The sequence below is a fragment of the Tamandua tetradactyla genome, chromosome 21, assembly GCF_023851605.1.
Source record: "Tamandua tetradactyla isolate mTamTet1 chromosome 21, mTamTet1.pri, whole genome shotgun sequence".
Lineage (NCBI taxonomy): Eukaryota > Metazoa > Chordata > Mammalia > Pilosa > Myrmecophagidae > Tamandua > Tamandua tetradactyla.
In genome coordinates, this window is record NC_135347.1 from 22,229,164 (window position 1) to 22,256,380 (window position 27,217).

Genomic DNA, 27,217 nt, shown 5'->3' on the forward strand with positions numbered 1-27,217 from the left:
CTTAGAAGATTTGGAAAAGCTAACTACCAAATTCATCTGGAAGCAAAAGAGACCACAAATAGCTAAAAGCATCCTTAAAAAGAACAAAGTGGGAGGATTAACACTCCCTGACTTTAAAATCTATTGTAAAGCCACAGTGGTCAAAACAGCATGGTGCTGGCACAAAGACTGAAGCACTGACCAATGGAATCGAATTGAGAGTGCAGAAAGAGATCACCAAATCTATGGTCAACTGATTTTTGACAAGGCCCCCAAATCCTCTGAACTGGGACAAAATTGTCTTTTCAATAATTGGGCATGGAAGAACTGGATATCAATAGCAAAAGAATGAAAGAGGACCCCTATCTTACACCCTACACAAGAATTAACTCAAAGTGGACCAAACACCTAAATATAAGAACTACCACCATAAAGCTTCTAGAAGAAAATTTAGGAAAACGTCTTCAAGACCTAGTAGTAGGAGGTAACTTCCTAAACTTTATACCCAAAGCACAAGCAACAAAAGAAGAAAATAGATAAGTGGAACTCGTCAAAATCAAATGCTTCTGTGCCTCAAAAGGTTTTGTCAAAAAGGTGAAGAGGCAGCCAACTCAATGGTAGAGAATATTGGAATCATACATTGGGTAAAGTTTTGATATCCTGTATACAAAAAGAAATCATACAATTCAAGAACAAAAGAACAAGAAACCCAATTATAAAGTGGGCTAAAGATATGAATAAGCATTTTTCTGAAGAACAAATACAGATGGCTAAAAAGCACATGAAGAGATGCTTATTCTCATTAGCTATAAGGGAAATGCAGATCAAGACTACAATGATATACCACCTCAAACCTATAAGAATGGCTGCTGTTAAACAAACAGAAAATTACAAATGTTGGAGGGATATGGAGGAGTTGGAACACATATGCACGGCTAGTGGTAATGTATGATGGTGGTATAGCCCCTATGGAAAACAGTCTGGCATTTCCACAGAAAACTAAATATTGAGTTACCCTATGATCTGGCAATACCAGTATTCAGTATATACCCAGAGGAGCTGAAAGTAGTGACATAAGCAGATATTTTCCCATTGATGTTCATAGCAGTACTATTCACAGTCACCAAAAGTTGGAAACAATCCAAGTGCCCATCAACAGACAAGTGGATTAACAAAATGTGGTATATACATACGATGGAATATTATGTAGAAGGAAGTCAAAATGTTGTTGTGAAGCAGTGACAAGATGGATGAGCCTTGCCATCCATCTTGTGGACATAATGTTGAATGAAATAAGCCAGGCACAAAAGGACAAATACTGTATGAATACACTTTTATGGCCATAGTAAAGGTAAAATCAGAGGCTTATAATATAGGTTATAGGGGACCTGGAGATACACAGAAGCTTGAGATGGGTGAATAGTTTGCTAGTGAGATTGAACTTAATTGTAAGGGAATGGATAGATGTGAAGGTGTTTCACTAGTGGGTCTATAAGTAATGTTACTATATTGAAGGCAAACATGATTGAAAGGGGCTATATAGACTTATGCGTCCCACCAATTAACACTAGAAATATAAATAAATTCTTGCATGACTTGCTGCAAAGGTATGAACCTTGTATAGAGGGCATATAATTTCAGGGTATGGGGGGGGGGGGTGTTATTGCATGCTATGGGCTATGTTCAAAAGAAAAACATCAGAAACGTTCCAAGATGGCAGTTTAGTGAGGTGTGGAATTTAGTTCGTCCTCCAGAGCAGCTAGTAAATAGCCAGGAACAGTAAAGAATAACTGCTGGGGCCATATCAGTGATTGGAAACACAGCGTATATCAGTCTAGAGAAGCTGGGCAAGCTGCAATCCCACCCAGAACCATGAGTCCCCCAAGCCGTGGAGGCCAGCACCCCTCACCCACAGGCTGGTTCCCAGAGGGGAAAGGAATGAGACTTTACTAACAGCAAGGGGCTCAGCTCAACCAAGCTCCAGTTGTGGAATTAATTAACAAATTCTGACTACTAAAAATAGGCCCCCAGCTCAGCTAAACTTCAAATAAAAGCTAAAATTCCTAGTTTTTGCCTCATGCAGAGGGAACAGTTCTGATGGAAAAAAAACAAAAACAAAAATAAAAACAGGTTTTTCGGATCAAACAGTACAAAATAGTTAAAAAGTTCTGAACCCTAAAAAAAAAAAGAGGGGGCACATAAGACCTGGAGATACATAGAACAACACACCACCTTAAGCTCTTAATTAACAAACCCAAGGAATGGGGGGTTCCTGCTCTGAAAAGGATTTTTTTTCTTTTTTTCTTTTGCTGTATTTCTTCTGCTTAACTCCTCTTTAGATACAATTGCAAGGCTTCTCAGGCTCCAACTGCCCCAGGGAAAGGCAGAATTAAGCATTTTTGAGAGACAAAGAGGCTGGTCAGGTGGAAGGAGGTAATTCCCTGGAGTTCCCCAGGAGAGGGGTGGGGCCCAGCTCAGGTGGAATCCCTCCCTCAAGGAAATCAGACCACAGGGACTGGAAAACTGAAATGATTAAAGCCAGCCTACAACCTCTCCTGACTCAACCATGCCCCCAGCAGGAAAAGTCTGCTGAAGTTAAAGGTACTGCATCACTTTATTATGGTGGAATCCGCAAGCAGACAAGTACCACATACTGGGCAGGATAGGAAAAACACAAGAGTCTAGAGGCTTCATAGGAAAGTCTGTCAACCTGCTGGGTTTCAACCTCAGGGAAAACTGATGCAAGTGACTCTTTTCTTCTGAGAGGAGGCCAGTCTGGTCTTGGAAAATCTGACTGGGATCTATAATACCTAAATCGACCCTCCTAAGGTTAAAAAAATCACCATAAGGGCAGGGCAAGAAACAAGAAAACAAGAATTGAAAAATTCTGATCTGTTAAACAAAACCTATGCTAGAGGTCTAGAATAAGCTGAAATGAATGTCAAAGAAGAGATAGAAAACAAAGCCACACATCAAGAAAATCCTAGGTAAAACAGTGCAGACAATCTCCAGAATAAACTAATTAAGGAAATTAAGTGCCTAGTTGCCAGCCAAAAATAATGAATTATACTAGTAAAAATTGAAGATATGGCCCAAAGGAACAAACCAGGAATTCAAATGAGATACAGGAGTTGAAACAATTAATTCAGGATGTTCAAACAGATTTGATGGAAAATCTCATCAAAATCAAATCAACGAATTGAGTGAGGATATAAAGAAGGCAATAGGTAAATGAAAAGAAGAAACCGAAAGTCTGAAAAAAAAAAAAATTACAGAACTTATGGGAATGAAAGGCACAGTAGAAGAGATGAAAAAAAAATGGAAACCTACAATTCTAGATTTCAAGAGGCAGAAGATAAGATTAGTGAACTGGAGGACGGGACATCTGAAATCTGACAAGCAAAAGAAAATATAGGGAAAAGAATGGAAAATATGGGCAGGTAGTCAGGGAATTGAATGACAACATGCCACTGATGAATAAACGTGTTGTGGGTGTCCCAGCAGGAGAAGAAAAGGGAAAAAGAGGAGAAAGACTAATGGAGATTATCACTGAAAATTTCCTAACTCTTATGAAAGACTTAAAGTAAGAAGTACAGCATGCCCCAAACAGTATAGATCCAAATAGACATACTCCAAGACACTTACTAATCAGAATGTCAGATGTCAAAGAGAAAGAGAGAATTTTGAAAGCAGCAAGAGAAAAGCAATCCATCACATACAAGAGAATCCATCACATACAATATAGACTGTGCTATATTTCTCAGCAGAAACCATGGAGGCGAGAAGACAGTGGTCTGATATATTTAAGTTCTAAAAGAGGAAAACTGCCAACCAAGAATTCTATATCCAGAACAATTGTCCTTCAAAAATGAGGGAGAAATTAAAACATTTTCAGACAAAAAATCACTGAGAGATTTTGTGACCAAGAGACTGGCTCTTGCAAGGAATACTACAGGGAGGTCTAGAGACAGTTAGGAAAAGACAGAAGAGAGAGGTGTGGAGAAGAGTGCAGAAATGAAGACTATCAGGAAAGGTTAAAAGAGGAAAAATTAGATATGACATATAAAATCCAAAAGGCAAAATAGTAGAAAAAAGTACTGGCTTTACAATAATAACACTAAATGTTAATGGATTAACTTCCCCACTCAAAAGACATAGACTGGCAGAATTAATTAAAAACAGGACCCATCTATATGCTGTTTACAGGAGATACATTTTAGACCCAAGGACAAACATAGGTTGAAAGTGAAAGGTTGAGAATAGATATTCCATGCAAACAACAATCAGAAAAGTGCAGGAGTAGCTGTATAATAGCCAACAAATTGGACCTCAAATATTAAACAATTAAAAGAGACAAAGAAGGACACTGTGTATTAATAAAAGGAACAATTCAACAAGAAGACATAACAATCATAAATATTTATGCACCGAGCCAGAGTGCTCCAAAATACATGAGACAAACACTGAAAAGAGAAATAGACACATCTACGATAATAGTTGGAGACTTCAGTTCCCCACTCTCATCAATGGATAATGGATAGATGATCTAAACAGAGGATCAATAAAGAACAGAGAATTTGAATAATATAATAAATGAACTAGACTTTAACAGGCATTTATAGAACATTAACTTTGACAACAGCAGGATACACTTTTTTCAAAAGTGCTCATGGATCATTCTCAAGGATAGGCTATATGCTGGGCCACAGAGCAAGTCTCAATAAATTTAAGAAGACTGAAATCAGGGTGGGCCACAGTGGCTCAGCAGGCAAGAATGCTTGCCTGCCATGCCCGAGGACCCGGGTTCGATTCCCGGTGCCTGCCCATGTTAAAAAAAAAAAAAAAAAAAAAGACTGAAATCATACAAAACACTTTTCAGATCATAAAGGAATGAAGTTAGAAATCAATAACAGGGAGAGGGCCAGAAAATTCACAAATATATGGAGGCTCAACAACACACTCTTAAACAACCAGTGGGTCAAGGAAGAAATTATAAGAGAAATCAGTAAATATCTCCAGGCAAATGAAAATGAAAATACAACATATCAAAATGTATGCGATACAGCAAAGGCAGTGTTGAGAGGGAAATTTATTGCCCTAAATTTTCATATTAGTGATCAATGAAAGGGAGTGGTAATGGGTATAGAAAGAAAACTAGGGGTTGCAGAGGTTTGAATATATTGGGTAGGTGGAAATACTAGTGGTCAGTGAGAGGGAGGGGTATGGGGTATGGTATGTATGAGTTTTTTTCTTTTTTCTTTTTATTTCTTTTTCTGGAGTGATGCAAATGTTCTAAGAAATGATCATGTTGATAAATATCCAACTATATGATGATATTGTGAGCCATCGCTTGTACACCAAGTATGGAATGTTCTTATGTTAAGAATGTTTGTGTTTGTATGTTGTTTTGTTTTGTGAATAAATACATATATATATATGTAAAAGGAAACCATCAACAGTACTGCAGCAATATAAGAGGTACATAATGGGGTTAGGGATAAGAGTTAGGGGGAGGTTTAGATTTTCTATTTGGTGAAGGCTTGTTTATTGGCTATCTTTCTCTTGGAAACAATGAAATTATCTAAAAGTGAGAGTGTTGATGGACTGTTGATTTTGTACATTATACATGAGGCCCAGTAGATGGAGGTGGCTGAAAGATGCACTTACTGAAAAGCAGATTGGCTAACGATGGTGTTAACATGTGATTGAACATGGTACTGCTACAAAAAGGAAAGAAGTTATGAGGCATTCAATGATATGAATGAACCTGTTGAACATTTGGTGAGGCAAAATAAGCCAGAAACAAAAAAGCAAATATTATCTGATCCCATTTATAAAATACTTATAAGAAAACTGGGGCCTACATTGTAAGCTCTTATAGCGCTCACATCTAGTCTGGAGTGGTAAATGTTATTTCTGGATTTTGAGAGTTTTTTTTATATATGTATAACCTGGTATTTAGAGATAAGAATGAAGCTGATAGTTTCAGATTAAGTTAATTCAGAATACAGGGTAAGGAAGACATTGCCTGTATTTTAGAACTTCACCTACTCTTTGAGACCAAAGGAAGAAATGTTTATTATGTCTAGAACCTAAATTTTAGCACATAATCTAACTCAGCCTGTCTGGATAGATCATTTAAACAGTCCAAATACAGGGAGACCAGAATAAGAATGAGGGCCTTTAATCTTGCATAGCTTAATGCAATGCCTGGATACATCCCAGAGAATATTAAGCAGATAATCAAAAAGTATTGGCAAAATCCCTTGAGGGATGGGAGAAAAAACATGGAACTATTAAACTTTACCACCAGGGAAACTCTTGATACTATGTCACATATTAGGGACACAGAAATCAATAGGCTAAGCCCTTGATCTTGAGGCTTGATCTTGTGAAGCTTATGTAGGTAGCAGAGAAACTTAGCTGTACTTGTAAGTATGTCTAAGAGTTACTTTCAGAGGACCTCTTTTGTTGCTCAGGTGTGATCCCTCTCCCTAAACCCAATTGCACACATGAAATTATTTGCCCTCCCCCCTGTATGGGACATGACACCCAGGGATGAAAGTATCCCTGGCAGTGTGGAAGATGACTCCCAGGCATGAGTCTGGCCTTGTACATCATGGGATCAACAATGCCATCCTGACCAAAAGGGGGAAAAGAAGTGTAACAAATAAGATAGCAGTGGCAGAGAGGGTTCAAATAGAGTTGAGAGGCTACATTGGAGGTAATTCTTAGTCATGCTTCAGTTAGACATTGCTACCTACCATAATTTGCCAAACCCCAACCAAAACTATTTTGTCAATCCTAAAGAATACCTAGAGTATAAGATTCTACAAAGGTTCCACATACTAGAGTAACTTTCCAAAATGCAGAACTTCCTTATGGGTCCCTGGACCAGATAAGTACTGAAATGCAGAGGGGCCAGCCTTTCTAAAACATCAGCTAGTTCTATCCCCTTATCCCTTATTATCAACAGCTCCTTCCAACATGAAAAAGTTAGAATGGGTATAGCCCAAATACCCCTAAAGAGTGGAAGAAAGTTCAAAGTTGTTGGTGGAGTTATACAGAGAAGATAGGGTTTAACAAATGAGTATGAATGCTAAATCATTATGCCGATCTTTCCTTTAGCCTCCAGTGCCTTAGAGCAGCTAGAAATAAAAACCTAAAATTGTGGAATTGTAACCCATCCCAAAGTATGAAATTTGTTCTACAACTAATTGTTGCAATGTACTTTGAAATGTATTGATTTATGTATATATGCTATTTAAAGAGGGGGAGTGTAACTGAGAAGATAGGATTTAACAACTGAGTATGACTGCTGATCATTATATTGCTATTTCTGTTGGTCTCCAGTGTCTTGGAGCAGCTAGAAGAAAAAACGAGAAATTATGGAACTGTAACCCATAACAAACTTTAAAATCTGATCTATAGCCAATTGTTAAAATGTACTTGGAAATTCATTGCTTTTTTATGTATATGTTATATTTCACAATAAAAAAGTTAAAAAACTGCTTTTAGATTGTCTACTACAGTTAAAAAGTTAAAAATATTGATGTTAATTTAAAATGAGAAATTGTATTATTCAATATCATACTTTTTAAGAATTCACAATAACATGGGGAATACTCAAGATAGTAATTAATAATATACACAAGCAAATAGCATTTATTGAAAAGTCAATTAAACAAATAGTCCTATGGACTGAAAAATATCAAAGGTTGTGAGTTGTTTGTCCACGTAGTTGGAGCACAATCCTCAGAAATGTTTTAGCTCCCTGAATTTAACAGATCCATAATGAGTAGATTTTTACCATATCAGTTCAAATGATTTCAATCAATAGTCAGAAAGGCCTTATTTTAAATTAGTATTAAAAAAGACAGTGTATAGGGGCGGGCCGCGGTGGCTCAGCGGGCAAGGTGCTTGCCTGCTATGCCGGAGGACCTCGGTTCGATTCCCGGCCCCAGCCCATGTAACAAAAACAAAGAGAAACAAAATACAATAAAAAAAAACAAGAAAATGTTTAAAAAATGTTTCCCTTTCTTCCTTCCTTCCTTCCTTCTCTCTGTCTTTCCTTAAAAAAAAAAAAAAAAAAAAAAAAGACAGTGTATAATTTTTCACAAAAAAGTTCATTTTTAATATATACCATATTAAATTCACACTTGCTGTACTTATTGGTAGATGTATTTCCTTTTTGGATTGTTGACATATTTTAAAATCATAAGCATTTATTTATTCTATTAATATTAATTCTGGTGATACATTAGATGTTATTGATAGTTCCATTATTCAATTTATAAACATTGACTGATTTCTTGGAATACATCAGTACAGGTGTGGTTGAGAATTTTTGTTTAGTTTTGTTTTAAACAGAGTTCTTTAGGAAGCGAACAATAGATGACTAAATAAAATGTCACAACTTATTATTTTTCTTGAACCATAATCACATTTGAAGAAATTTGAAAAAAAATGTACATATTCTTTAAATGCTTACGGTTGAAATATGAAATGTTTCTAAAGGAAAACAAAATTGATTTTTTCTCAGTCAATTTAACGTAAGTAAGTGAAAGAATGTTCATCCATGCAGCTAACTAAATTTTTGCCTTCCTTTTCTTGTTTATTCAGGGACTAGAAATGAAAGATAAACTTTCTGGCCTTTTAAAATTCCAGACTGACTTTTTCTAAAGTAACAACAAACTATTTTACTACTTCAAGGGTTTCAATCTTGGATTATCACTTCATTGGTTTCTGATTAATGACAAGTGTTTGTGTGATATTCTCAGGTGTGGAAAATATGTCTTCTTAAATTCATTCATCTCTTAAATATTCCCTCATGAATATTCTCTACCAGGTATTATGAAGAGGTGTTTGTTGGATGACCATGCTTTTGGTTCCTTTTAACTTTTCAGCAGTTAAGAGTTGCACCAAAAATTCAGTGTTGAGAATATAGGTAATATTCTACATCTGATGTGATCTATTAATTGATTTTTTTTTCTTAGAAATTTGCAGTGGTTAACAAGGCAACATGTGTTGCTGTCATCAAAGCTAAATGGTATGACCGTTGGCCGTACAACCTTCGGCAAATGACGTAACCTCTCTGTGCCTTGGTTTCCTTATCTTTAAAATGACCATAATAATAGCACCTCCCTACCTCTAGATTATTATGAGCAAAAGTGCTTGGCACATAACTAAAGAAACATTTGATACAGAAAGGAAGAGAGGGAGGTAGGTGGGAGGGAGGGAAGCTACTCTTTTTATATTTTATAACTCTATTAATCACAATCTAGTTGTAATGTATATTTGTTTGTGTTATATTTTCATTTTGGCAACTGCAGTAGCAGGGAGTATCAATGTGTCACTAGGAAAAAAATTAATTCATCTTTCAAATGACTCAGTTAGTGAAAGTCCTAATAAGTAAAATAAATGAATTTCTTTGGGTCGTCTATCCTTTGACAAACTGCTTGCTTTGGGCTATAATATAAATATATAAATATAAAATGAGGATTGTTGACCGTCTTTTCTGAAAGGACCTTTCTTGGATCTTGGCTTTATATTATAAATATTATTTTACTTTGCTTATATTATTCCAAGTTTACTCGTATTTTATCATACAGTTTGATGTTTGTAAATAGTTTGTTCTTGTAAATACTTTTGTAAAAAAGGATTTCAACTGATTATTAACATATGAGGTCAGCCTTAATCCAAGAAATATATTATGAAATGGTGCTTTCTCTTTTATACTTTCAAATTCATTAACAGTGCTTTGTGACAGAAATTTTATTTAAGAATCAGTGTGAGTCTACTTCATTGTCTTGTGATTTATATATAAATAGTGCTATTGCATATAGATAGGGTCCCCTCAGCATAACAGACTGCTCAAGTTAGAGAATCTTGGATTTTGGACTTAAAATTATTGAAATTAATGAGAAAATATACTACTGAGAAAAAAAGTAAACATCTCATGTATTTAAAATAAACGTTTACTGACAATTACAAAGAGATAAATAGAATCAAATTAGTTTTAAAAACATTCAATTGATTTAAAACATTGGCAGTTATATTCACTTAAGAATTTTGAACACTTCTAAATACTATTGTTTCACTTTTAATTAATTTAACTCTTATTTAAACACTATTTTCACTGCACCTGGGCAGGTCTTGTTGGCCACAGTGAAATGCCTTGTAAATACCCATTATATATGCATTCACATTCATTCTGCTATATAATACACACACACCCAAAGACAGTGGCAATTTTCATAGAGAATTCAAATAATCAGATTTTTCTTTATAATTTTTCTTAATGTGGTAGGATGTTCATAATGATGATCTAGAATACATTCCAAGATTCTACAGGGGCTCCTGAATACTGAAAGGATGATACATTATGTTGTGTCCTAGCTGTAGTTGGGTTCTTTGAAAATAAGAAATTCATTTCCATAGTCACTCTCAGACAGAAATTATTATTGAAACAGTAGGGGTGTGTGTTCTGAAATTTTAGCTTGAAACTTCAAAAATTTGGGTCTCTATGTTAGTCTCTTCCATGGTGCCAGACTGGGACAGGTCTGCTGCAGTCACTTCTATTGAGTGACTGTGGCCTGTGGAGTCCAGAACACTGCCCTCTTCCTTTTATCCCTTCAGCCTATTGGTATTCCCTGGCTTCCTATTGTTGCTAAATCTCTGGCTTAACAGTGTCATCCCCAATTTTTCTTCTCAGCTTCTCCTTACTCACCAGAGTAGGCAATTCCCTCAATAGAATTCCCTTCATTTAAATTAATAAATATTTGTGGTTTCTGTATTTATTAGGACACCTTCTGTGCTATTCGTTTTGTTTTGTTTTTTATTTTAGGAGAGCACACTTAAGAGAATAGAACTGATATTTATTTCCTCTCAGAGAGTCATAAAACATTGGAGATCAAAGCACAAAGCAAAGAACTGCACATAGTGTTCAATTTAAATTAGATTTAACCCTTAACTAGACTGCCAGTAGCCATACTGCTGACCTTAACCCAGACAAGCTGTATCTAGTGAGATAGGGCAGCTAATTACATGACATTAAAAGTATTGAAGCTTCTGGGGGTGCAAGAGTAGCTCAGTGGTAGAATTCTCGACTGCCATTCAGAAGACCCGGGTTCGATTTCCGGTCCATGCACTTCCCCAAAAACAAACAAACAAAAAAATCAACAAATGGTGTTGCAAAAATGGAATACTCACATGGAAAAATAATGAAATATGACCCTGAAAAAAAGAAGAAAGAAGAAGAATGAAGCTTTGGAAGACCAGGTGAGTCCTAAAAATAGGAGAGAGGTTTAGGTGCTTCATTATGGAAAGTCAGTTTGTACACGTGCTCTAAAGCAAGAATAAAATTTAAATGCTTTCTCAAAGCTATACCCATAAAGGCAATTCAAAAAGGAAATTATAAATTAAAATACTTGACTAAATAAATTAATTGTTGTGAACTAATTACTTGAGGGAAAACATCTCAGATGGTTTTGACTGTATTTAATTTAGGAAGAATTGTTATGTTGTTATGTCAATTGTTTATTTCTTAATTTTCAAAAATTTTAGTCAGCATTTTATTGATGTGAAAAGATATAAGTAGCACAAAGTACACAGTTATAAATTAATATTTAAAGTTTTATTTCATTTCGATTGACTAAAGCCTTGAATTCATAGATGGACAAAATTGATTAAAAGTGCACATTGCAGATTATAGTTAGTTGTATCAGAAAGTAGTATATTAATAACTAAATCAAAATTACAAAGTTTTTGCAGTTTGTTTTGGAAAAATTTGTATCATCTACATTTATGATAATATGATTTCATTTTCTACTTTAGTAACAAATAACTATTTATTATTGAGAATTTCATAAAGATATTCTTTCTGATTATCATTTCCTATAGATAATTACTTTACTGCTTATATCATAGTCATTTGTCTAGAATTTGAGATCATTGACTTCCAGCTCTGAATATTGAGTGTTTTTAGGAAACTCACTAAATGAAAACTTATCAAATCCAAATCTGAATACATTAATATGCTCTTGCTTCTTGGAACTGTCACGAGAGAACAAAGGTAAAACTAAGTAAACAAGTGGGATTGATTCAGTATTTGGCAGTTCCTGACCTGGATTTTGACTATACATCCTTACACAACCTTAAAAAAGTTTGACTCTCCTAAGATTTTCCTCACCTGAAAAGTGTTCATTCTTCATTCTTGGCATAAACAATTGGTAATGACTTTTGTACTGACCATGAATAATTAAATCAAGTAAAATGATGGAAGTGAATAAAGTAGAAATAGTATTTTTCTAAGCCTTCATCCTGATAACTTTTAGGACCAGATACTGTGGCTGTTTTCTTACTAGGGTGGATGACCTGACTGATTCATCTTAAGATTTGTCTTCTAATTAGAAGGGGTATTTTTGGCTATATCTGGAGACTTTGAGGGGGTTATATATATGTTTTGGAATGATTCTTCTCATAAAAATAGCTAAAGATTGGAAGGAGAGAAAGCTGCTGATGAATACATAGGTTAGCTGGTTTTTTCCGGGGTGACTGAGAGAGCTCCAGGACTAAGTGGTAAATCCAGAAGAGAAGCTGCAGAGACCTGTTGTCAGGGTCTTTGTGGTGTTTCTCCAGGTATTAGGGAGTCTTTTTCTGATAGTGAGGAAGGTCTGAAGGATGAGAGGTAGCTGAGCTGCTGTTCCATATCATCTTGTATGCCAGGGCTTTCCTCATCAAGTTAGAAGATTCTCACACACTCTATGAAAGAGTTACTTGGCCACAGAATAGAAAGAGTTAATTCCTGAAATAAAGATTTAGATGCTTTTTACTCTGAGGGCTTTAGGCTGAAAATGTAAGACTAAGAGATTTTTGGATGTGAGGATGAGTCTCAATTGCATATTATAATCTGGAAATGAAAAAAAAGACATTTTATTTTGGAAAATAGGTACAACAAATCTGTAACAGTTTTGGAATTCTAGAAAATAAAAATGCATGCCAGAATTATTTTTAACTTCAAAATTAGCCATGCCATTTCTTTGTTTTTCAGCTCATAACGTTTAGAGATAAAGAGTGAAATAATTTTACCATTTTGCTTTAATAGACAGGGTAACATCTCTATAGGTCATTTGGCTTGATTTGACAAATTTTATCCTGAAATAATGGCATTTAGTGGTTTTACAAGTTTTTTAAATAAGGTGGTAAAAGTTCCATTTGAAATATATTTCCAAAACTTTTGACCCATTGAAGTGCGGTATTTGGATGCGAATGAATGAAATTGGTTCAAGAATCAATGAATTGCCTTTTTTGTTATAGATCTGAACTTGATATGCACAAATGAAAGAGAAGTACACAAGCAGTCCAACTAAGTGAAGCAGTCTCACCTTGCTTGCATTTACACTTGACTTAATTTACCCTTAATTTATTTAAGCTTTGATTTTTTTCTTATTTACTTGAAACAGTGTGAACATTTTACTTTTTAATTGAAGAGAAGTTCTGATTCTTAGTTTCTGCTTAGCAGAAAAGTGACAGAGTTGCCTAGTGTTGCTGACTATAAGTGCTGTTTGTAGTTTGTTAGGAGCTCTAGAAATCTCACCAAAATCTCATAGGAAGAACAGAAGGAAATTTGATAGGAAGAACAGTCTTAGAAAAGAGTCAATTAGAGACTGTGCTGCCTGGCAGAGTGAAAGAGGAGGAGTGGAGCATCCGTTCTGAATTGGTGTATGAAGAAGCAAAAATCCAATTAACAAATTCACATTTTTGCAGCAGAAGACGGTGATTAAAATTTTGGTGAACTACTCAAAATTCCTGCCACACACATCAAAACTCTGACAATTTATGAAAGCTTAGAAAAAAATGTTCTGCATTTTAAACACAAATATGTAAATAGAGAACTGATTGTTGTGCCTCTTGTTCTGAAATGACCTTTAATTGTTTGGAATGAGAATGCTGTTTTTCAGTATTTAACGCTTACGCATTCGTGAAGTTCAAATATGACATTTTTTAAAGCATGTAGCTTCAGAGGTGCAGATCCTGCATTTGATAAATGAAATTATCTTTAAAGTTTTGATCCAGATTTCAATTTTATTCAGTCCATAATGAGTATTTAATAAATGCCTTTGATGTACCTGGTATGATGTTAGGCACTGGTGAAATAAAGATGAGTAAGACTTGATCTCTGACCTGCAGTAACTTGCCTTTAATCCTACCGGGAGGAACATGTACTTAATTAGACCAGATTGTAAAGCAGCTTGTTTAATGTGTGGCATGATGGAAGAATGAGTAATATCAGTAGGTATAGAGGGGGCGAGTTTCTTACTCTTTGGGCATCCCAGAAACCTTTAAGAGGAGGTGCACTGGAACTATGAAGGCTGAATTATGCTTTGATTGGCTAAGTAAATGAAGCCAGCATTATAACTACCCCAGCTAGCTTGGGAACACGATTGCTGTTAATCTCTCTCTCTCTCTCTCTCTCTCTCTCTCTCTCTATATATATATATATATATATATATATATATATATATATTGTTGTTAGAATTGGGTCAGCCACTTATGTTTTATAGTTTATTACTATGAGTCTGTATAGCTGTAATGTGAATTTATATTTTTATTCATGATAAATTTAAAGACTGCTATGATTGTACCTAGCTTACCTAATGAATTTAACACTGATTAATTCATTTACAAACTTAATTTAGAAGTGTAAATGCCATTTATCTGCTGATGACTCCCAAATTTATTTGACATCTCTCCTTAGATATTTAATAAGCATCTCAGACATATCTTTTACTACCCAATCCCAAACAATCTTAGATTATTATAGTTCTACCTTTCAGTTGCCCCAGCTAAAAACCTTGGAATCATCGTTGACTCCATTCTTTCTCTTATGCCCCAGAGCCTATTTCCAGAAATTCTGTTGAATCTACTTTCATATATATCCAGAATCTGATCACTTATACTCCCTCCAATGATTATCACTCTGGTCCAAGTCCCTGATATTTCTTAGTTGAATTAATTCAACAGCCTCTCTCTGCTTCCACTCTTGTTCTTTTATTCTTGACTATAAACCTAGGAACTAGAAAGATCCTCCAAAAATATAAGTTATATCATGTCATACTCCTGCCCAAAACACTCCAGTGGCTCCTCAGTTCCCTCAGAGCAAAAACTGAAATCATTTCCATGGCCACAGGTCCCAGTGCTTCTTCTTCTAGCTTCTTCTGCTGTGTGTCCTGCTGGTTTGCCTTCGGTTCACTCTCCTCCATCACCACTGGCCCCTTACTAAGTCCTCCACAATACTAGGCCAGCTCCCACCTCAGGGCCTTGGCTCTTGACCCAGACATCAGCATGATTTTATTGCTCACTCACCTCCTTCAAATCTTTGCTCAAATATCATCTTTTCAAGAGATCATCTTTGACTGCCCTATTTAAAATTATAGCCCTATCTTTCTCCCCTCCACTGATCTCTACTCCCCTTTCCTTGCTTTATTTTTCTTCTATGCACTTAACATCTTTTAACATATAGTTTTCTTATTTTATTCACCATGTCTTTCTCTTTGTCGACCACTCCAATAGAAAAATAAGCATCCTAAGGGCAGGGATTTTTGTGTTTTTTTTCACCACTCCATTTTTAGCAGCTAGAATAGTTCCTGGCAGAGTAAATGGAATTGAATACGTGAATAATATATTCTGCATTTTTTGAGACACTGAGGGGACTGAGTTTTACAGATTATTTTTATTGTTTCAGTAGTTGGTTTAAATATTAATTTCTCTTCGTTAGAGAAGTGGTTCTCAGTCCAGACTGGAATCACCTGAATATCTTTTTCAGAAATACTAACGACAGGCCCCACACCAAGCTGATTAAATCAGAATCTTTAAGGGTGGGGCTTAGTCATCAATAGCTTTTTTTTTTTTAATTTCCTAGGTGATCTTAATATGCACCTGAGGTTAAAACCACTGCTTTGGCAGGAAGGAGTGGTGTTTTTGTTGTTGTTGTTTTTTCCCACTTAGTCCACAGTTCCTAACATGTTACAAGGGTACTCAGGAAGCATTTACATGAATTCGGCTACTGCAGTGGAGACTTTAGATTTGGACCAGCTGAACAATTAAGATTGGATTTCCAATGTTTGTGATGAAAGATTGGCCTAGGAAGGTATGGGGGCAGGAGCAGCAGGAAAGAAAAGGTAAAGGAGATGGAGAGGCAAAGAGGAACTCTCACTTAGTGATAACGAAGGGAAAGGTTGCTACCTAGTCCCTTGGCAGCTGTTGCCAATTAATTATTCCCATTTAAAGAGCATAGATATGTTGGGGACTACCTGATTAGTTTTTGTGTTAAGTTTTGTGTTATACTTTTTTCCTCTTTCCTTTTTTTTTGCATGGGCAGGCACTGGAAATTGAACCCGGGTCTCCAGCATGGCAGGTGAGAACTCTGTCTGCTGAGCCACTGTGGCTCACCCAGTATAATAATCTTTTAAGACTCACTACTTTCTCCTCTCTTTAAAGTAATCAGAGAATTATGGAGGTGAGTTTTGAACTAGACAGAATTGAGTAAATGGAAGAAAAAGGAGAAGAAACACTTCCACGCTTTTGAGGTAAGATGAGTGAAGTGAGAACAGTTTTAAAATAGTGAGCACACTGAGGATAACTTCTCAGAATTTAGGAAAGAGATTTGAGCTAGTTTAGGAGATTTTAAGGAATAGTAAGGATGGGCAATGAAAGGCCTTGAGGGCCAGTTCTGGAATTCCTTTTGGTTTTGGAAATATTTTTGTTTCCTAAAGATTTTTGAGCAAATAATATATAATCAAAGTTGTTTCATGAAGATTAATCTGGCTGGTGACGTAGCAGGAAGGAGTTAGTAAAGACAACTCTGAAGAGAAGCAAGGCAGTAAGTATTCTAGAAAGCAAGTAAGTGAAAAATGTCAGATCCATTGGGAGAATGGCAGAATCAAATAGGCCTTGGATTTGGAAATAATGCCAAAAGGCAGAGTCCAGTGTGATTAAGAAGGCAGTGGTTGGAAGGAAATACATTGAGAGGGTGCCAGAGAACTAGCATAACTACTGTGGGTGTGATAGCTTTCAAGACCATGAAGTCCTATTTTCATGGTTAGTACTAGAAATTTCTATTGTCTCTGCCAAGCTCTAAGGATATTTGAATGTGTTTCACTTCTAACCTGATGTTCTAAGTTCTATGAGGTGCTGGGAAAGATTTGCCCACATTGTGGCCTGAATGTGGCTAATCTACCTTTTTATTACCACTTCTATACCCAAATGTCAGCCTTAACCAAGTTAGGATTCAGGTCCAGGAGATGAGCAGAAGAATTGCCCCTCCTTCTCTCCCTTCTCCAACAAAGATTTTCTCTAAATGTAGACAGAAAACTGTCAAGGTATGGAAACCTTCTCTGCTCGGGAACATAAATTCCCTCTTTGCCTTTTTCCTTTCCATTTTGAGTAGTCTTAATGTCTCTACTTTATTTCACATTTTACGTGCAAGACCTGTGCTACAACTGTCTTCCCTTTCTTCTTGAGTCTCTCTTTCTCAAGAAATAGGAGACTTTTTCCCCAGAGAAAGCTGCCTTTCTCTGACCCCTGTGTTTCTCTGTGTTTTTGTTCTTTCCCTTGATCTCCATCTTGGCATCATGACAGGTGTTTGGCTGATGAGTGTGTGATGCTGAGCTACAGCTCCCAGTAACCCCTTCATTACCGAGGCAGCCTGTCTTAACCTTCAATTTTTTGCTCCCTAAAGGTTACAACTGATTGCTTTCAAACATAGTCCCAATAAAGCCAACATGTCAAGGGCTACAAGGGGTCATTTAGGTGCTAATTGACATTTGAGCATATTTAACTATACAGAAGTTTTCATTCTTTTAAAAAATTATCACTTCCAACTGGCCTCACATAAATTATCCTTTTTAGCCTAACTAGTGAACATCCAAATTGGTTTTGCCAAAAAAGTACTGTGAATCCTCTTATGTTGGTTTAGTCACTGTAATCAACCTGCAAAATTGAAAGTTCTGCTTCACTTTGTATTTTTGCATGGTCTTAAGGAACTTTGGGAGCCATTTGAGGTCTATTTTAGAATTCTCTAAGTCTGTTTCCTAGCTAACATTTTAAGGTCTCATTTCATATTTAAGTACATGACCATATCAATCATTGACTTTTAGTATTTAACAAGAATTGGTTAGATGTCATTTTTCCCAATTAAACTGAAAGTTGATTGCCTATAATCTACATCTGACATGGGTTTTCTTTTAAAATGCCATATTAAATGTTTGGAAATTGGAATGAGGCTTTTAGAAGACATTATTGTGAGCCTTTGCTTATTCAAATCTTCTGTGATTTGTAAAAAAAAAACACTGCCCCTGAATTATAAGGACAGTAAGTTTAATTAAAATGTTAGTTTCCTAAATGTAATTTTTTGTTTCACACTATGAAGGACTATTTTAGGTGGCTTTTTATGAAACACTGGAGGGCACTATTATGAAATTCCCATAGCAAGGGAGAGAATGTGATAAATTTGACAGAGCTGTTTGGGGAGTTTTAAATAAAAATGCCACATCCCATAGAGGTGCTATGTAAGTGTGTTGTAATAATGCTGATTACTGGGAATTAGCCTCCTGGAACTGCCTTTGGATATTGTCACATTTCAGGTTGAGCTGGCTAAAATGATCATAGGAAAGGTCATGTGAGCTTAGTCAGTGACTGTCAGCTTACAAAAAAAGCAGACCATAATTGAATCCAAGAGAAAACTCTTCAATATCTCAGTACGACGCTGGAATTTGGAAGTTGAATTAAACTTGTTTCCTCGTGTATGAGCTTATGCTCCATAGGAAGAGCAAGAAGTGATTCTTTCAGGAACAATAAATATAAGGCAGTATGAGCAACAAGTAAACCTGTCTTAGCATCTGGTCCTCCTTGCACTGAGATGTACCTGAATGCAGGATTTTTAGAAGTTCAAGTCAGTTTACTCGATTTAGAGTTTTATCACATATAGTTACTGGAATGTTTTTTTTTTTTTTTTTTTTTTTGCTGTAGATTAGTTTAAAAAGTTATCTTTGTATTTTCACAATTCTATAAAATATCCAGTTTATATTTGATAACATATCTCCATTCATTGTTTGTAACTTTAATAAGTTATTCAAAACTTTCTGTTCCTCAGTTACATGAGGACCTAACTGGCACAACCGACATTAAATTTTCTCCTCTACATAACTTTTATTGGATTTTTTTACCATCTCCTCATAGTTGAAGACTTACTTTACAGTGAACAAAATTGAGAGCTATGTGAGGATTCATGCAGAAAAGTTGGCACATGTAGGAGATATTTTCATGGCTGGCCAAAATTTTTATGAAGACTGGCTGTCTTTTGTATCAGGGCTGGTCTCTATGAGGACAAGGACCACAGTGTCCCTTACATCTTCCTAGTGACTTAATTGGGAAAATAAAGCAATGCATTATGTAAATTATGCATGGCTATATTTAGCCATTCACATATGCACATGGTCACATGTAGCAAAATTAATTCTTAACATTTGCAGGTTTAATAGTCATGCTTCAGAGTATTTTAAAGCAGCCCCTTGGGTCCATGGAATGTAATTATTTCTAATTTTTCTGTGGTATAAACATAAGGCTGTTGTCAGTTTAAAGAAATGGTGATTTTTAGATGGGAAATTAGAAGCTTGGGGAATATTAGTGAGGGGAATATCATATTTGTCAAGGGATCACAGTGAAACCATTATGTATCATACTGTAATGGTGGATACATGATGCTATATATTTGTCAAAAACCACAGACTTGTACAATATAAAAAGTAAACCTAACATGGACTATGGACTTTAGTTAATAGTAAGGTACCAGTATTAGTTCATTGACTGTAACAAGTGTACTAGACTAATGCAAGACATTAATAATAAGGGAAACTGTGTGTGTGTGTATGTGCAATATGGAAACCTGTGTTTTCTCCTCAATTTTTCTATAAATCTGAAACTGCTCTAAAATAAAGCCTATTAATTTTTTAAAAAAGATATGTATAGGAAGTATAAGACGTGACAAAAAAAATTGATTCATTAGCAAGGAATAATCCCAAAGGGAAATCAAGAAAATTCCATTTATAGTAGGAATAAAAGAATAAAATATCTAGAAAGAAATTTCTCCTAACATGTAAAGGACTTGTATGCGGAAAACTGCAAGTCATTGCTGAAAGAAATTAAACACCTAAATAAATGGAAAGATATTGCATGCTCATGGATAGGAAAAATTAATATGGTTAAGATATCAAAGTGATTTACAGATTTAAGACAATTCTATTTAAAAAATCCAACAGCTTTCTTCTCGGAAATGGAAAAGGTAACTGTTAAATTCATACAGAAGGACAAGGGATCTAAATAGCCAAAACTGTCTTGAAAAAAGAAGAAAAATTTGGAGGACTCACACTTCCTGATTTCACATCATTTCCCAAACAGTACTGGAGCTGATAATGTCTATATCATTTGGTAAATTGGGAACAGGGCCACTGCAGCTGCTGAGCATCCTGGAGAGAGTCACATCCTCCTCCAATGCCAAGTTCATCGTGGGCACAGATGTAGTGGTGGCGTTGGCGTCTGTGGTGGCAGTGCCACTCTGGCCAACTGATTTTTGACAAAGGTGCCAAGCGCAGCCCATGGGGGAAGAATAGTCTCTTAAACAAACAGTTAAACTGAATATCCACATGCAAAAGTATGAAAGTGGATACGTCTCTCACCCCATATACAAAAATTAACTCAAAATTGATCAAAGACCTAAATATAAGAAGTGAAACTATGAAACACTTAGAAGAAAACATAGGGAAATATTTCCAGGACCTTGCATTAGGCAATAGATTCCTCAGACTTTATATCCAAAGCAGAAGCCACAAAGACTTCATCAAAATTTAAAAAGTTTGCTCATCAAAGGATATTATCAAGAAAATGAAAAGACAACCAACATAATGGAAGAAATTGTTTGAAAATCATATATCTGATAAGGTTATAATAACCAGAATATATAAAGAACTTCTACAACTTAATAACAAAAAAAGACAACCCAATTAAGAAATGGTCAAAAGACTTGAATAGTCATTTCTCCAAAGAAGATATACAAATGACCAGTAAGCACAGGCAAAGATACTCAGTATTACTCACCACTAAAGAAATGCAAATCTAAACCACAATGAGATATCACCTCACATCCAGTAGAATGATTATTTAAAAAGTGGTGAATAACAAGTGCTGATGCAGTTGCAGAGAAATAGGAAACCTTAGTGCATTGCTGGTTGGAAGGTAAAATGGTACAGCTGCTGTGGAAACAGTTTGGTGGTTCTTCAAAAAGTTAAAAATAGAACTACCATATGACCCAGTGATTCCACTTATAGGTATACATCCAAAAGAAGTGACAACAGGAACTCAAACAGGTATTTGATATGAACACCAATGTTCATATCAGCATTATTCCCAATAGCCAAAAGGTTGAAACAACCCAGATGTCCATCAACCGATGAATGCTAAATGAAATGTGGTATATACACATATAGCAGAATACTATTCACCCCTAAAAAGGATTGAAGTTGTGATAGATGCTACAACATGGATGAACCTTGAAGACATCTTGATGATTTAAATATGTTGGAAGCAAAGGGGCAGATATTGTTTGATTCCACTTATATGAAATAGCTAGAATATGCAAATTCACAGAGACAGAAAGTAGACCACAGGCTATGCAGCATGGGGAGGGGAAGAACAGGTAGTTAATGCATAATTGGGTACGAGGTTTATTTTGTGGGTGATGGCAAAGTTCTGGTAATGGATGATGGTGAGGGTAGCACAATATTGTGAATGTGATTAATCCCACTAAATTATATGTTTGCAAGTGGTTAATACAGGAAGTTGATGTTGTATGTATGTTTCCACAATTAAAAAAAAGAAAAGAAATGAGAGATAAAGAGACAATAGAAACTAAATGCAATGCTTGATTCTGTACTGGATCTTATAATGGAGCAGAAAATGCCTAAAACTACTTATTGGTATATAACATTTGGAATATAGACTTTAAACTTCTTATCAATGTTAAATTTCATGAACTTGGTAATTGTAGTTAAGGTGGTTACGTAAGTGAATATCATGGTTCTTAGGAAAAGTACATAGAAGTATTAAGAGTTCAAGGAGCATAATGTATCTAACCTACTCTCAAATATTTAGAAAACAGACGAATATATAGATAGATTAGATGGATGATGGGTGTATAAAATGATATAAGAAATGTGGCAAAATGTTAAAAGTTGGTCAATCTGGGTTGTGGGTATACTGGAGTTTTCTGTATGAGTTTTGTATTCTTTTTGCTACTGTCTTGTAAGTTTGAAATTATTACAAAATAAAAAGTATATTTAAGAAAATGATTTGAATAAATGCCAGGAGCTGTGCAAATATTCTCGTGAAATGTTTCCATTGAACCTAACTGAACTTAGCATCTCAGAAGGCTGCAATCAAGGTGTGAACCAGGACTGTATTTATTTCTAGAGCTAGAGTCCTTTTCCAAACTCATGTGGTTGTTGGAAGAATTCAGTTCCTTGTAATTGCATGACTGAGATCCCCAATTTCTTGCTGGCAGTTAGGTGCAGACCTCTTTTAAGTCCATGAGGCCTCCTGGGGTTCCTTGTCATGTGACTTTCTAAGAGTCTCTCTCACAACATGGCCACCTACTTCTTCAAGGCCAACAGGAGAATCTTTCTGACCTCTGGACCTTTTTTTACAGGCCTGTTTAGGTTAGGCCCACTGAGGAGCTGCTATCTGGTGCATTGTAGGAACTTCAGCTCAGGCACAACAGATACTTTCAGCAAATGACAAATGACTGCTTTATTACTTAACACAGCACAAAGGGTCCAAAAGAGCAGGGGAAGAGATCTCATCATGCCCAGTACCCCAGGGAGGCCATCTGCTTGGGTCAGGGTCAGGGTCAGCAGCTCCAAATACCCTGCCTCACATTGGAGGGACATTTTTGCTGCCAGGGTGGTTGGGTTTTTATATACCCCAGGGGGAGGGAGCCTTGCCAATGAGCAAAAGCATTCATCAAGCAACTCCTGTGTCCTGGCAAGCATCTGGGGCTGTGGCGGTCTTTTGAGAAATAAAAACATACCAAACACCTGCATGAAAACAAGCAAAAGTGGAAACATATCAAACACCTGCATGCAAACATGTAGGAGGGTTATATTCCGGAGCAGCTAGAAGGAAAAATCTGAGGGATCGTATGGTAGCCCAAGACAAACTACTTGTTGAAGAGTGCTTTGAAAACTATTGCTTTTTTCGATCTTTGCTTTGTATATATATTACATTATACAATAAGAAAAGTTAAAAAAAAAAACATGCAGGAGGGAAAAGGAGGGGGGTATCAGCATAAGTGAGGGCTGGGAGATGGTGGTTGAGAGTGTTCGTGACTTCCCCAGTACCCACCCAGGATAATCTGTCTTGAGGTTAATTTAATGTTAATTGATCAGGGACCTTAAGTACACCTGCACAATCTCTTCACTTTTGCCTTATAAGGAAAATATCCCCGTCAGAGTCACAGGTCTAGCTCACTCTCTAAAGGAGAAGACTGTTGGTCATAAGTCATTGAGGGTCATCTTAGAATTCTGCTGACCTCACTGTTTATTTTCTCGTTGTGTTCTTCAGCATCAGGAGATGCGACTCATGTCCTGTTTGCTTTCCATGGCTCCTTGCAGAGCATTACTTTTCTGCCTCTTGTGAAAAATAGCAACAACAAATCTAATAAAACACTGAGACTCATGCCATTTGGCATTCACCTTGTCTCCCATTTTATTACCATCTTTTTCTGCACTCCTTATCTCTCCAGTTCATTCATAAAAGACTTTGGCTCTTGACTTACAGCTTTCCTTTTTGCTCCAAACCCCAGCCATTACTCTGGATGACTTCAACTTCCATGTCCACCAAATGAAAATATGTCATAACTTGGGAGGAAAGAGAACATAGCAACAGGCATTGTATCAGCCCTTTGGTTCTTTAAGGGCATTTTAGTGGGGTCAGAAAAGCTATAGAAACTTATTTTGCTATTTATTTTGTATTTTATATATAGTCATTTCATTTTTTGTTCCTTTAGATACCTCAGAAGTTTGTTGTTTTTGTTTCTGTTTGTTTGTTTAATCCAGTTTAGAATTGAATGAAAGGGATTAGGAGCTTTTTGGGGTCGAGTTTTAGAGCCAGAACATCTCACCTCTGGGCCTTGGGGCTTGGTATTGTCTGTCATTATCAGAGTAAGGAGATCCTGCTGCTGCAAATGCCATTTATTAGTTTTCTATTGCTGCTGTAACAAATTACTACATGCTTAGCATCTTAAAACAACACAAATGTATTATCTCATGATTCTGTAAATCAGAAGACCAACAGAGATCTCACCAGTTAAAATCAAAGTGTCAGCACTCCAAAGTGTCTGGAGGCTTTAAAGGGAGAATCTGTTTTTTTGCCCATTCAGGTTGCTGGCAGAATTCAGTTCCTTGAGGTGGTAGGTCTGAAGACCCTTTGTCTTACTGAGGTCTGAGCTCAGCCCCTAGAGGCAATCACATTCCTTAGCTCCTGGCCCCCTTTTTCTTTAAAGTTAGTATCAGGCAGGAAGAATCCCGCTCCTGTTTTGACTGTCTCCTGCCTCTTCCACCAGCAATCTCTCAGACTTTAAATGGGAGGAGTTCTCTGCTTTTAAGGACTCCTGCAATTAGATTGGGCCCACCCAGATAACCTTGGATAAGTTCCCTCTCTCAAGATCACTAATTTTAATCACAAATGCAAAGTCTCCTTTGTCACATAAGGTAAATATTAGGGTGTTCTAGTTTGCTAGCTTCCGTAATGCAGAACACCAGAAATGGAGTGACTTTTTTAAAGGGGGAATTTAATAAGTTGCTAGTTTACAGTTCTAAGGCTGAGGAAATGTCCCAATTAAAGCAAGTCTATAAAAATGTCCAAATTAAGGTACCAAAAAGAGGTTACCTTCATTCAAGTAAGGCCGATGAAGTTCAAGGTTTTCCCTCCGCTAGAAGGGCATGTGGCAAAGCCTCTCAGCTTTCTCTCCCAGCTTCTTGTTTCATGGAGCTCCTGCAGAGGTGTCCTCCTTCTTCATCTCCAAAGGTCACTGGCTGGTGGACTCTGTGGTTCTCACAGCCTTGTGGCTCTGCTCGGCTCTGCTGTGGCTTTCTCGTGGCGCTGAAAAAGGGACCCTCTCCAAAATGTTTCCTCTTTTAAAGGATTAATGGGTGGAGTCATAACTCCATGGAAGCTATCTCATCAAAAGTTACCACCCACAATTGGGTGGGTCACATCGCCATGGGAACAGTCAAAATGCTTCTAGCCAGCAATATTGAATGAAGATTAAAGGACATGGCTTTTCTGGGGTCCACCACAGATTCAAACCGGCACATAGGTTTGACATCTTTGGGAGGGTGTTATCTGATCTATCACATGCCTCCAGATTAATTCTTTGCTGTACTAAGCAAAAATGTCTTCTTTGAAAAAGTAACCAAGAGAATAAGTGAGATCCTGCCACCTTATGAGAATGATTTTATTAATTTTCTTTGGAGACTAAATGTCAGAGAAAGATAGAAAACTGCAGGAAATGAGTAGAGGAAATGAGGAAGTTGGGAGACTGTTCCTGAAGAAAGTCTTCGCTTTTTAAATAATGGTTTATATTGCTTTCCACATGGTGAAACACAAAGTCCTAATAGTACACCTTGGAGTATATTGATAAAATATCACCAAGATAATCTCTGAATTAATCACTTATTTGTACTTCATCTTTAAAAATGGGAAAACCTATATAGAGGTGGCATTACACTTATGAAGAGAAATATCTGAAATTGGACAATGTTAGAAGACATTTATCAAGTTGTAGGTACTTAACGTAATATATTTAACAGCATGCCCTTGCATTAGAAAATAGATTACTAACCTTTTATTTTTATGATGCCTCAATAAAATTCATTTGATTTTAATGTTTGTTGCTTTATGTTGAGATTTAGGTCACCAGAGATTTTTGCACTTATTTCTAATTTAGTTTATAAAATATTACATACGTAATTTAAATGATTCTAGAATATTTTTCTATTTTAAATGTCCAGTGGTACTCCACATTATAATAAGCTGTATTTATAATTTTTGAGAATGAATGAAACATTTAACTTTTTCAACTTTCATTTTATTTATCTCATTAGCTAAGAAACCTTTCCAGCTTAGACCTACGTCATATCACTGAACTGGATAATGAAACCGTGATGGAAATTGTCAAGAGGTGCAAAAATCTTAGCTCTCTCAATCTCTGTCTGAACTGGATCATAAATGACAGGTAACCGTTATCTTAAAAACAGTTTTCTGGAGGAAATCATGTATTCTGTATACCAAACACTAATTGTCTGATAACGAGGCATGTCAACTTTAAGTGAAATTGAATGCAGCCATGCCTTTCCAAATTGATATGTTTTAACTTTTGAAAACCATGTAGATGTATATTTAAACCCATCCATTGCTTATATTTGCAACAGGCTTTTTATGTACTATGATTCAAATGCTTTGCCTAAACAATTGTAGCAACAACAGTGTTGAATTTTTTGTTTGTCTCTCAATAGGATATGTTGTTTCTTTGCAATTTTAATATTTCAGCAACTTACCATTGCAATATTTTGATCTTACTGTTCACTTATCTAGAAAAATGGTTCTTAAACTACCACAAACATTGGTGCTCTGACCCTTCCACAAGGATGACATTTTGTTCTCTTTGTAATATAATTTATTTTAAAAATGAAAATCATATGATGAACAGCTTAATATGGAGTATAAAAGAGTAAATAGAAAGTCTTTTCTTATAATCAATGATTAACCCTTTTTTTCTCTAAAGTGTTTCATGAGGGAAGGAAAAGATTCGGGAAAACCCTACGAAGCAGACTTTTATACTGAGAACAATTGTATGGTGGCAGTAGCACTGCCTATTAGTTTTTTGACTACATGTGAGACAGGATTCTTCCTCAGTAACTTTTGGAAAATACTTTTTTAAAAAGATAAACCACCAAACTGTTTTGCTTTCAAAATGCAAAGCACTATTTTGACTAAAATTAGTACCTATTTTTTATAAGAGCATTAATTTATTAAGTTTATGTCAGAAAATGCTTTAATTTTAATTTTCTTTTTTATTTTAAAAGCAAAATCATGTAGACTCCATTTTTCCCAATTATGCAAAGTT

The 27,217-nt window shown here is 35.9% G+C and overlaps 1 protein-coding gene across 1 annotated transcript in view; it reads left to right on the forward strand.

The window, feature by feature from the left end:
• FBXL17 (F-box and leucine rich repeat protein 17) overlaps window positions 1-27,217 on the forward strand; it is a 574,971-nt gene that overhangs the window by 206,219 nt on the left and 341,535 nt on the right. The window contains exon 6 of the mRNA XM_077139013.1: window positions 26,196-26,326. Coding sequence (XP_076995128.1) covers window positions 26,196-26,326 — 131 coding nt within the window. The remainder of the gene's footprint in view (window positions 1-26,195; window positions 26,327-27,217) is intronic.